Here is a 12,184-nt window from a genome sequence, read left to right as displayed (position 1 = left end):
AAAAAACACACACACACACACACAAGGCACACAAAGGTAAGGGATACACCCAAAAAGGTAACAAAAACACTATGACTAAAGCTAGTTTGATAACACAGATGCCTATGTCTACCTACCTATTCAAACACGACACACATATCCATACCATATCCATGTGGTATATCCTGAAGCAGTTTGATTTTAATATGCGAGGGGACCCTTGGGGACAAAATAGGTGAGTGTTGGTTATAGTCACTTTAACTCTAAGTGGACAAATGCTTGAGCAGCATACTCTACATGCAGCAGTAGCACAAAACCAGCATACTCTTGTGTGTTATTGCACACGATAACAGTGCTTGAACAGCATACTCTTGTGTGTTATTGCACACGATAACAGTGCTTGAACAGCATACTCTTGTGTGTTATTGCACACGAAAACACAGTGCTTGAACAGCATACTCTTGTGTGTTATTGCACACGAAAACACAGTGCTTGAACAGCATACTCTTGTGTGTTATTGCACACGAAAACACAGTGCTTGAACAGCATACTCTTGTGTGTTATTGCACACGATAACAGTGCTTGAACAGCATACTCTTGTGTGTTATTGCACACGATAACACAGTGCTTGATCCAGACAGCATCCAGACCGCATTAACCTAAATAAAGGCTTGAGCAACTACTCAGTGCTCTGCCACTAAACTGGTAGCAGATCAATTCAGGATGATGCAACAGCCCATAAGGGAAGCAATGGAACAAATATGATTTGTCTTTGCAAACAGGGCTGAAAGAAGATCTACCTACATTTTGCAATTGTGATTTACAGCATTATTACAAATATCTGCCCACTGACCATTTTGCACCCATTAAATCAATATAAGGGTCAGAGAAAGTTCTAGAGGCCATTTCAGCACTGGGTATATTGCAAAACAAAACATCCACGGGGGATGGTTCTCACGACTGTAACATGGAAAATTACTTTCATAACATGCAAGTCGAAACTGGATGATGCATGGCTTTCGCTGTCGTTCACCGAGAGTTAAATGAACTTCACTAGTAAAACTTAATTTGTAAACGCAAAATGCAAAAAACTATTCTATCCTGTAAACAGAATCACCCCGATGTAAAAGCAATGCAATCTGCCATGCTTCCACTTCCTTCAGTCCTGAATGAATATGTTTCGTTTGAATTCATTCGAGCGGAGACAACCACTGAAGAGGGGCTCTCGTGGAGCACATTAAAAATCACAGAGGCACGGGGAAGAGATCCAGTGCCAAATCAGCAAGGTTAAAAATAACTATTTCAAAAAAAGGGCTTAAACCTGCAGAATGGGCACACTGCTAAAAAGACAGTGAATCATGAGTGGAGCAAACGCTACAAAAACAGATACATCTGACTCAGAGAAGCCACAACAATTTAAATATGAAGTTATGTGAAAATAACAGCTTTATAAATGTTAAGTAAGTTATAATTTTGTTGTACAAAGAACCCGTAAGCAGACATGTCTTGTGATTCCATCTAACAAAAAAAGCAATGTCATGACCTTTTCTTAGCTAATGCTAACAGAACCTCCGTATGTGGTTCCTTTTAATGTGGAAACAGACGGAGTGCTATAGCAGTGCACCTCGTTTTCTGGAGTAGCTTCACTCCTACACAAATGAAGTGAATGTTCAGATCTTAGTGGACACTTGTTTCTTTCTGCACTGACAGACAAACCTAATACAGGAGACTACTGCCGTCAGTTCTTAACGACAGAACATTTACAATCACCAATAAAAAGGGCACACAAAACTTTCTTTAGGTTATGGATTTCACACAAAATAAGTTTAAAAGTGTATTTATTTCATTCATGTACCTGTGCTAAATCCTAAAGCTATCCTCCTAATAGTTGTTTGGTATGAAGTTTTAAAGTTGATGTCACTGTTGCAAATGCAGTCGTTTTGGTTACCCTGAATCGACCTTATTGAACCTAACCAGTGGCTTGAATATAAATTGATTGGGCTGAAAGGTATGCTGAATTTCAAACTTATCCGTAAGTACTTGTAACAGTTACCATTTTACACATATAAAGGGGGAAAAACTAAGCTGTGCTGGGCCAACACAAGCACACAAAGAACATACTACCCACTCACCAAGTAGTGCTTGAAAAAGACTACTTTTGAAGATGTCCATCACTCTTAAAATGGCAGTTTTAAGCTGTTGCTCTTCTGGCGTTCTTAGTCTGGAGCAGTAATCTTCTAACAAGCCTATGGCACGAGTTGTATCTGTAGGAGACAAAGGGAGGCAAACAGTACTTTTAAAGTAGTTCGGCAGCACATTTATCAAACCAAATATTTAAACCATACATCAGCAGCCACGTCAACTTCACCTGAAAAAATTACAGAGAAAACATAGAATACATTCTTACTCTAAAGGAGACATTTAAGTTAAGCTATTTCATCTCCTTTTGGGTCATGGCTAGCTCAGCATGCCACAGCAAAAGCATGACGATCACTTCCTCTTCACCCATTTTGCTGTAGCCACCTATCCACACACACACCCATCTATTTCTGTTTCTTGTTTAAATGACCACACACACACACACACACACTAAAAGTGACAACCAACTTATTTTACAAAAAGGGAACTGAACCACCAGAATCAGTCATAAATTAAGGTAGAAAATTAGACCCATTCACTGTGTACAAAGAACCTGTACTATGTCCGGGTGCTTTGAGGACCTCATCTAAAAGCTACTGGTAGTGTGTGTGTGTGTGTAGATACAGACAATTGATAATAAACCAATAATCTTAACACCAAAAGAGGGTCTTGACTTGTACGCACATCACATTCAGGAAATGCATGATACCGGTCTAGTAGTATTCTGCATGCTCATCTTAACTCACACTAGAAACATTTTGTACCAAACTGTTATGTGATGCATATGCGGCTTGTGGCATGTGTTTGCCTTTCTTTGCTCACCTCGTTTTCTTACAGGCATGCTTGCTTCCTTGGGAGTCCAGTAACTTTGATGTGCCTTACATTAAAATACCCCGTACTTCCAAATTAGGGCAATGAAAACACGGCCAATGTAAACATGAGTCAAAGTTTTGGCGAGTTGCAACTGCTTAAGAAGCACTCTTGAAGGCAGTCTGGAAGTCTCAAAATAGTGGGCTCTCAAAAATCAAACCTCACAATAAATCCAAAGCTTCAAACTAATGTTGGTCAGTCATCACTGATTCTCTGAATAAACAACCTATTCACATGTCAAAACGTATCCTACATATCCGTGAAATATAGACAACTTCCAACACCTCCCCAAGTGGCGTGACTCGCACTCCATCCTCTCCAAGGTACATTTTCAAGTAAAAATTCACTAAAATTCATTCAGGTGAAAATTCTCTCGAACTAGAGTCCAGCGAGATATGAGTACATAACCCATTGATTGGCTAAATGTAAGGGGTAGCGTTAACATTCAGACGATGTTGCAGGACCGTTGGCATTTCCCTCTGCGTGCGCGGGCAGTCAAGACGTAGACCAAAGACATTATTCAAAACTGTGTTGCGTTGATTGCAGACTTCACTAAAGTGTTTTCCCCAATTTCCACATCTTCTGTCACTTTTCCAGTGTGGCACGTTGTTTGGAGCATTCAGCCGTCATAGGTCTTTGATAAGCCAGTTCTTTCGCTTCTTTTAAAAAAAGAAAACTGCAGCCCAACAATTATTACACCGAATAATTACACCTGTATGTACACCTCGCATAGCCAGGTAGCTAATTTAGCACTTCATGTAATCTACACACTTGATACATGGACATACAGGGTGGACCAAAATAAACTTAGTTATGCATCAACTGACAGCTGGTTACGGTACTTTGCTGGCTGCAAACTGAAAATAGCATAGTTCCTCGCATGACATCAAAATTAACTAAAGCTATGACTATGTTGAGCTATTTAATATACTCACGTTGTTCTCCTTAAAACTCTCATCCTTGAATTCCCACTACTCAATGCCTTTGCAATATGAATGATATTGCTTACTATTATCCAATGCATAGACGTCCACCCATACATCAAGCATTGATAGCTAATGTGTCAACATTTTCATTTCATAAGATCCCTACAATCTCATATGATAACGTAACGTAGTCCTCGCGTATTTGTTAACATGATATAGGATACAAACTATTAAAGATTTCACCAACATACTCATGTAAGCCTGTCGTACTACATGACAAACTCTTTAACCTTCCTGAACACACCTCACACATCATAACCGAATTGCAGACTTACCTAGCTAGCTAACTAGTCGGGGTGGCTAATTCTAAGCAAGGGACAGAAACGTTAGTCTGTCAGTGCGACGCCTATTGGAAAATACCTGCAAGTTTTCCTGAAAACGCATGGCTTTGCCATCATCACCGCAACTCTAAGCATGTAGAGCAATGTCTTTGTCAGCGTTTGGTCCCTAAACTCCAGTTGATAAAAAGTTGTTTATTTTGTTTAGTTTCCGCCACTCAAAGGCGTCAGGGCATCCCTTCACCGTGCATGGTCAATAGCTATCCAGGCAATCAAGCAAAGGCGGCAGGAGCAGCAGCAGCAGCGGCGGCGGCGGCAGCAGCAGCACCAGCAACACCATCAGATTCGCCTTAGCAACGAGACGGCTGATTACTAGCTACACACCGTGATTGAAAGGTCCTCGGGTCCAATTGCAATCGAGTATTTTTTTTCTGCATATTCACGTGTGGACCAATCATCAACTTGGAGGTTAAAGCAGACGCACACGTGGTTATGACATGGCTGCGCCCTGGCTGAGTAGGATAATGGAGTAAACGAAACATATTCAGTAAAAGGGAAAGATAATTAGAGATAAGTAACGAATAGCGGATGTTATCTGTAAGGCGTTTATAGCAGATCTACGTTGGTCAACAGTTCCAGCTGATTCGGTTCATGCACAACTAGCACACATAGCATGTTTGCTAGTGTGATTCAGTCCAGGGTCGGTTCTGTATGTCATAAAGCAAGACAGCATATAGGGTATCTTTAGGCTAAGTGTATCATCTTCACTAAGTACAATTTGGGTTGACACACAGCGCAAAGATGTCAAGTCAAGAACCAGTAACCTCTCAAACAATGCCTAGAGGCTTGCATCTCGAAATGCTTATCAAAAACTTTGAAAAGCTTTCGAACGATGACAGGTACGCTCTTTCGCTTTTACGTTTTGCAAGTTGTGCGAGTATTGTGTCTGTGATACTGACGTGTATTCTATCTTTCCTCGCAGAACCCTCTTTTCAAACGGATCCATGTATTTGGGGGTAAATGCCGGCTTTGCTGGATTGATAGCAAACAGTTTCTTTCGGCGTTTACTCAATGTCACACAAGGGCGCATAACGTCCAGTCTTCCAATGGCAACAATACCTTTTCTAACCACTGTGGCGCTGTACAATGCTACTGTGACAAACCCCTTACTTTTGGGTAAGTTGTCCTCTCACATATATGCTAATAAAGCTATAAGAAACGTTATAATAAACAATTAATCATACATAATTTCTCTTATACAGGAGAGCTCAACTGTCCTACGTGTGTGGTGGTCAGAGGTGCCTTAGTAGGAGTAGCGGCCGCTGGAGTGTACCCTCTTATTTTGGCTCTACCCGTCAATGCAGGGCTTGCATCCAGGTGCGACATGGTGTTCAGTTTATTTTTTTTAATTACAAAGATTAAACTTTTTTATTTCGGATACCCCGAGAGCCGTATAGCTCTATGATTGATGGCAGAAGCACAAACTTCCGAGTGTTGTTATCATTTATCTATGTGTAATCTGACTTGTGTTTCAGATACAACACGGCACCAATGCCAGAGAAGGGAAACGTCATGCGGTATTGGGTGAACGCCACTCGTCCCGTCGTCAGAAAAATGACTTTTATATTTGTGTTGCAAGGAGTGTTTGGAGCCTACGTTTCCAACAGACATTTTGACATATATCTAACATTGCTGAAACTGTCCGGCACGGATGATGAACTCCATGATTAAGTGTTTTCTGTGTAGTGCGTCTAACTAGTTTTTGTACAGAAATTAAACTAAGGATGTACCCCAAGTCTCTAAAATATTATTATTTTTTGTTTGTTTTGCACTTCACGTAGCACAATGCTTTAATATGAAATCAATACTGTGGTAAAAATACAAATATATCACTGCGGTAGTCAGTATCCTACTTGAAACATGATTGTTGTTTCATACCCAAAAAGGTAGGTTAATTTAAAAGCCAGTGCAAATATATAATAGAAAGGTATACACACACCATTAAATACCATCCGGAAACGTGTTCCAAAACACGATTGCTTGTATTTGCAGTGAAAACCATTTCCGAAACCGCCTAATTTTTATGCAGCAGGCTGTGCTTCTGCTAAGCAGTTCAGAGTTGAAAATGCTCAGGAAAAGGTAAAGATTATGGAATACCCCAAATTCGCAGACCTATCCTACTCCACCAAGAATGCTACAAGAATATTTACCTATTAATAATGTTCTTAATTATTTTTTTGTTATGATTCATGTAATTGATGTAGATATGATGGCCTACATACAGGTTTTTGTAACACGTAGGCTACATGTTAGCCTCAAGCACTCCAAACCAAAAAAAAAAAAAATGGTTTTGTGTTTGGTTGTCATGCATTCAATTTTACATTAAAGCAACTAATTACATTTTCATGGAATAACGACTAAATACACACTGGCAGTTTTATCTTGCTGGCATATGTCAATCAGTACAAGGTCATCTGTTAATTCTGTATGGGAACATTTTAACTCTGTAAAAACAGGATTCTTAAATCCACATCCATCGAAAGCACTAAGGAGTGAGTGAATTGCCTTAAATATTTCAGGCCACTACCAGCTCTGGCATTGGTGGGTACTTAAGAGAAGGGGAAAAAACTCAAAGAAAGAGGCATATAACCTATAACGAGCCAACTATACCTAGTTCAGTTCTCTATAAATCCTAGAAGTGTACAAATTCTAGGAACCAAAACAATAGCCGATTACAACCTATTTAACTATGTGTCATGATTATACTTCGCCCAGCCACAGCAGTTCATTTTAAGCCATCTTTAGTGTGAAAATATTCATGACCCCTGGCAGTTTTACTGGCAGATACCGTAGACCTTCAATGCCAACAAATCATTATGAAAATTGTATTTCCACCTATGCAAATGCAGTTGTATTACAAGAGTATGTCACCTTTTCCACAATGATGTAATATGAATAACTAAGTTACTTTAGCCTTTATGAATTTCCCCCATGGTGACTTGACAAGCACAAATATATAAGGATAATATCCACTCAATGGCATGCTCAACAAAAGGGGATTTTTCGAGGTATGTGACCTGAAATACTGAAAATCGTTTCCTGCCTTTGTAAAGGTTTAAAAGAACCAATTCATGACCAATCTGAATTCTACAACAAAAACCCATCCGAACCTAGCTTGGTTAAATTGGAAGTTATTCTTTAGATAACAATCCAAGACATCTATTTTTACCGACCATACGCTTCTTTGATGAAGGAAAGGTAAGAGCTTAATCGGCGGAAATAGCTTGCTGTTTGAAAAAAAGAGAAAGAAGTTCATCAGTTTACAAAAGAGTTAATTTGTTCTGAAATTCACATGACAAACAGATGGCAGGAATACTGAAAATTAAGTTTATTTTCAAACAATCATTCTTAAAACATAATTATTATCTTCGTTTCCCAAACAAATATGTACATTTCACACATAAAAAAAACAACCATAAAGCTTTAAAGCCAACTGGTCCAGTCACTGCTCCACATGTTATGAAGGCTGTCCACCCAAGACCAACAAACTGAGTTACATTCTACAGTCAGATTATAAAAATACCCTGAATGGATGGTTTACTTTTCATTGGTTGCTCTTGCCCAATGTTGACATGTTTGCCATACTGTTGTCTCATACAATGTGTGTGATGTTCAATCACTAAACACTTTACGTGAGTAATGGATAACCACAAAGATGGAACTTACACCTGACATACTACCTTTAACATATACCAGGCCAAGATGGCTGCAGCTGCTCCCGTTTCTTCAGCTTCTCACAGCATATCCACTTTGGCATAGAGGGAAAATAAAATTGCCAAATGAAAACAGTCCTTATAGGAAAAAGTGACATTTCATCAAAAGGAGTTGGCTTACCAAGATTTTTTTTCCAATTACTTTTTGTCTTGCTACTATAATATTTCTGATTGGATAAGCAAAAACACCTCCTGTGAAACATCACTTACTTAAATTATCTTTAACATGCTAACATGTTGTTGACTACTTAAGTCTTCACCGCAGGCATATATATATATACACATAGATATATACACACATAACCTAAAAGGAACCCAAATACCTGTTTGCAAGTAGCAAGCACATTACAAGTTATAGAACTCAAAAGTGTATTTAAAAAAAAGAAAGGAACAAAAAGACTAGTGCTGCATTTCATTTAGGTCGTAACTAGGTCATATTTATATCTGAGGAACTTATGAGCTTCTGCATCTCTCAAGGAAGGTGTGGTGAACGTACATCGTTTTGGGCCGTCGTCTCACATCTTGATTGCAACCACGGAGCCCAGGAATCCCCCCGCCCTGGGTCGTATCTAGGAAAAAACTGTCAACAGGTTTAGCAGTAACTTGCATTTAAAAGCATTGGTTTCAAATTTCAAAACAACATGCCATTGATGACTGCAAATATACACACACACACACAATAAGCACTTTTCGCCATTGCTTAAGATGTCCCCCATAGTGTGCAGGTAATTATCTACTGAGTTCCGCCTTATGATGGCTAGAAAGATATTGATTGTACTTGACCCTACATTTTATATGTCGCGCTTGCACTTTCGGCACATTTAGTGCAGAACTCCACAGAGACATGGTCCTTGTCCACGTGCAAACAGACGCCACCAGAAGTCTCTCCATCTTCCACCTTCACCCTCTTTCTAGGTATGGCATAGTCGTGGTCATTCGCCTCTGCACCCTGGAAAATTGAAGTAGAAAATTTCATGCCGTTCACACCGCTCAGTCTAGATAACAGTGTGCCTAACATGCTGTCGTTGGCCAGAACAGCTCTCAGGTACCTAGTCTCATTTTCCAGCTCTTCCACTCTCTTGTTCAAGTGTCCATTTTCTTGCTTGAGGATGTGGTTTTCTGTCGTCAGCGATCCCACTTTCTTCTCCAAGCCGCCGACGTATTCTTTTTTCTTCAGGCGATTAATTCGGGCTGCAATTGCATTTTTGTTTATCCTGCGACCATAGAAATCCGAGGTGGCTTGGTCTGTTGATCTTCTCTGCAAGGTGTGCACAGGATCACCCGCCAAGAAGTCTTGATCCGTGGAGCTGCCATCTTCTGCCTCGCAAAATGGGTCGATGTCTCCAAGAGAGGGTAGAGGATCCTTATCAAGCACCCAGCTGAAATCCTCCAAACTGAACAACTCAATGTCCTCACTGGGAGAACGGCTGGCCTCAAGTGAAATGTCTCTGCAAAGACCTGCTTGAACTGGCAATGCCTTTTCCACATCAGTGACATCAGGTTTGAACACATCATTCATGCTGTTTAAGGTTCTTCCTCTCTTTCTGGTCATCATTTTCATCTTGTCTGTGCCTTCTTTCAAAAACCAAGTGGTCGTAACAGTGCTCTAGAAGAAAGCGGAAAGTAAAAGAAACATTTAGCATGAAGGAATTATTGCATCCCAGGTCTATACACTCTGTTCACAATGCATTACATTATACTTTAGAAAGGTTAAACTTGCAAAAAAAAACTATGGTTATTACAACAGCAGAGAATGCATTACAACCAGTCATCATAAGTTATGTTACAACTGTCTTGTAGAAGCCTCTTTCAACCGAAAACAACGATGCATTCTGCTGCAACATGTCAAAATACTCTGCATGATCGTACGATTGTATAAACAATTCTATGCCATTGTCCTGTACTTGATGAAAACATCATGGCATAACAATAATTTCGTCAACGTCAGTTAGCTAGCTCGGCTAAGAGATGTAACGTTAACTCTTTGGTGACTGTCCATTCAAATTTCGGTCACTCATGACTGGTCACGTATCTGGTTACATTCTTGTTCTATTTCACTCAATCTTCGTTCCCATGGTACTGAAAATGTTGTTTACAGTTGTCCAATCACAAGGATGTATTTTATTTGAGTACCCAATCTCAAATACCATTGGTTTAGAGACGTTTTACCGGAACAAATAATTGACGGCGCTTCATTTCAAATATGGCGTTTTCAAGCAAAGTGTATACACTCGATCAAGCTGTTCAGCTTTGTTTACAAACGGACAATGAAGAGGATAACGATGCAGATAGTTCAACTGGTAGGATGAGCAGTGGAGAAGAGTAAGAACTTGACAATCTGTAAATGAATGATTGTGATCTGATCAAGAATTGAGGTGAGATGCGTCTATGTTGACTCCTGAATGACACGCTGTTTATCCTTACATTACAATTTCCGCTTTTTTGCGGCATCAATATATACATAATTTTTAGTAACACTAAACGTTTGAACATTATATTATTATTTGGAAGGGGTTATTGGAAGTTATTAGACGTTTTCTTGAAAATAACCGATGTGTTTCCAGTGTTTTGGGTCCACGTGGAATGACGTGTCATTCATGCATTCGTTCGTGCCATATGTCCCGCATTTAGATCGCGATACAAATTATTTTATACAATGCTATCACTTCTGTCTCATAGTTCTTTTGTTTTGTATCTTGATCAACCAAAATAAATGATTATATATTTCTATACTTGCATTTGTGTTGTTATTTCTCGTAATAGCTTTGTAGTTTTCAAGTTTGGCACAGTATGGGCTACCACAAATAGGTCACTCTTGACCTTCCATGCCATGTTTGTTTATTGAAGTAACCTGATCAAATAACTGTTGTTCATGTTGTTCAAATGTTCTATAGTGACATGTTTTATATCTATTTAGGCAAATACATTGGTGTTTCAACAAGATACAGAAAATATATTTTTTTGGGGAAAAAAATATGTTTTTTTCCAAATAATTATGTTTTTCCGGTTTTTTCAGCGACCTATAGATGCATGAAAGGAGATGAAGATTTTGTCAAATTGACTCCAAACTTGGCAGGAAGATTCCTTACAATATATACTAAAACTTAGCGTTTGCACAATTGCAGTAATTTAAACATGATGGCAACCACAGCAGATTACACCTACATTTTGTGTTTTATTTCAGAAATATCGCCGCATAAATTAGCATAAATTATGGTTTAATAATTTAAATTGAGAGAATTTTTTTTTTAAATCTATTCTACATTGATTCTACATCCATCACCCTTTAAAATGAATCATAATATATGGTGTTATGTGCAATATTTGCAGAGATATCCAAGATTTACAAAAAGTCACTAAAAATTGTCAATTTTGGGGCAGTCACCAAAGAGTTAAAGTTAGGATAACACATTACCTACCGAGACAAAGTAATGTCAGTCCGCTAGATAGAATAACTAATTACGCATTCAATACGCTATCAGCAGATAAAGCTTAGCTAACGATGCCTTGGAATGTTTTTTTAAGTTAGTAATTTAAAGGCTCGGTCTTAAGCATAGAATGGTTAAGTGAGCTAACCTATTTAGGAGAATTATTTGAGGAAAGTTCCAACATGGCTAACGTTAATAAGCTAAGGTAGCGAAACGACAGCTGACGTCAACGTGTCGATAAGATTATTTAGCTAGACGTTAACGTACAACACATTAATAGTTACCCTTTTTAAATGAATTTAATACAATCCCATCAAGATTGTGTTTAGCAATGTCTAATAGCGGCTTAAAAATCGATGGCAGTTTCTTGTTGGCTAATGTCTGCTATTCCTATGTTCAGCTAGTTTGCTTGCTAGCAATAGCTACCAACGTTGCCTCCACTAGCCTCCGATGAAATATCTAAATGTATTTTATGGACACGAGTTAACTTACCGATAAAGGCAACTGTGTGGTTTAACACAGCATTCTTCTTCCAGGGTAGAATTCCTGTGAAATATAATCTTTTACGATCGCTGGGTACGTTTCTGTTCCAGACAACACAATAGCTGACTCACAATACTTCCCACGAACAAACGTACATACGACGACAGAATAAAATGGCGCCAATTACATAAGATCAAATCTTTGAAGAATCTTGACATCTGCCACCCGCAGGTGTGGAAGACATATCG

The 12,184-nt window shown here is 38.9% G+C and overlaps 2 protein-coding genes and 1 long non-coding RNA gene across 3 annotated transcripts in view; 1 reads left to right on the top strand and 2 right to left on the bottom strand.

Moving 5' to 3' along the window:
- Window positions 1–2,959, bottom strand: part of LOC308371791 (disks large homolog 1-like) — a gene marked incomplete at both ends in the record, with an annotated part of 30,634 nt that extends 27,675 nt beyond the window's left edge. The window contains 2 exons of the mRNA XM_080846783.1: window positions 2,112–2,243; window positions 2,941–2,959. Coding sequence (XP_080702909.1) covers window positions 2,112–2,243; window positions 2,941–2,959 — 151 coding nt within the window. The remainder of the gene's footprint in view (window positions 1–2,111; window positions 2,244–2,940) is intronic.
- A 1,772-nt stretch (window positions 2,960–4,731) lies between these two features.
- tmem126a (transmembrane protein 126A) lies at window positions 4,732–6,041 on the top strand. The gene is made up of 4 exons (XM_080853636.1): window positions 4,732–5,151; window positions 5,235–5,428; window positions 5,515–5,629; window positions 5,788–6,041. The coding sequence occupies exons 1-4, from the start codon at window positions 5,054–5,056 to the stop codon at window positions 5,981–5,983; spliced, it is 603 nt and encodes a 200-aa protein (XP_080709762.1). The 5' UTR covers window positions 4,732–5,053; the 3' UTR covers window positions 5,984–6,041.
- Window positions 6,042–7,625: 1,584 nt separating this feature from the next.
- Window positions 7,626–8,797, bottom strand: LOC308360714. The gene is made up of 2 exons (XR_013968528.1): window positions 8,522–8,797; window positions 7,626–8,060 (listed from the first exon to the last, which is right to left on the bottom strand). It is a non-coding gene; the product is annotated as an uncharacterized lncRNA (long non-coding RNA).
- Between the last annotated feature and the right edge of the window lie 3,387 nt (window positions 8,798–12,184).

The sequence above is a fragment of the Sprattus sprattus genome (genome assembly GCF_963457725.1).
Source record: "Sprattus sprattus genome assembly, chromosome: 1".
NCBI lineage: Eukaryota > Metazoa > Chordata > Actinopteri > Clupeiformes > Clupeidae > Sprattus > Sprattus sprattus.
Note: the sequence above shows the minus strand (reverse complement) of the source record. Positions and strands in the feature narration are given on the sequence as shown.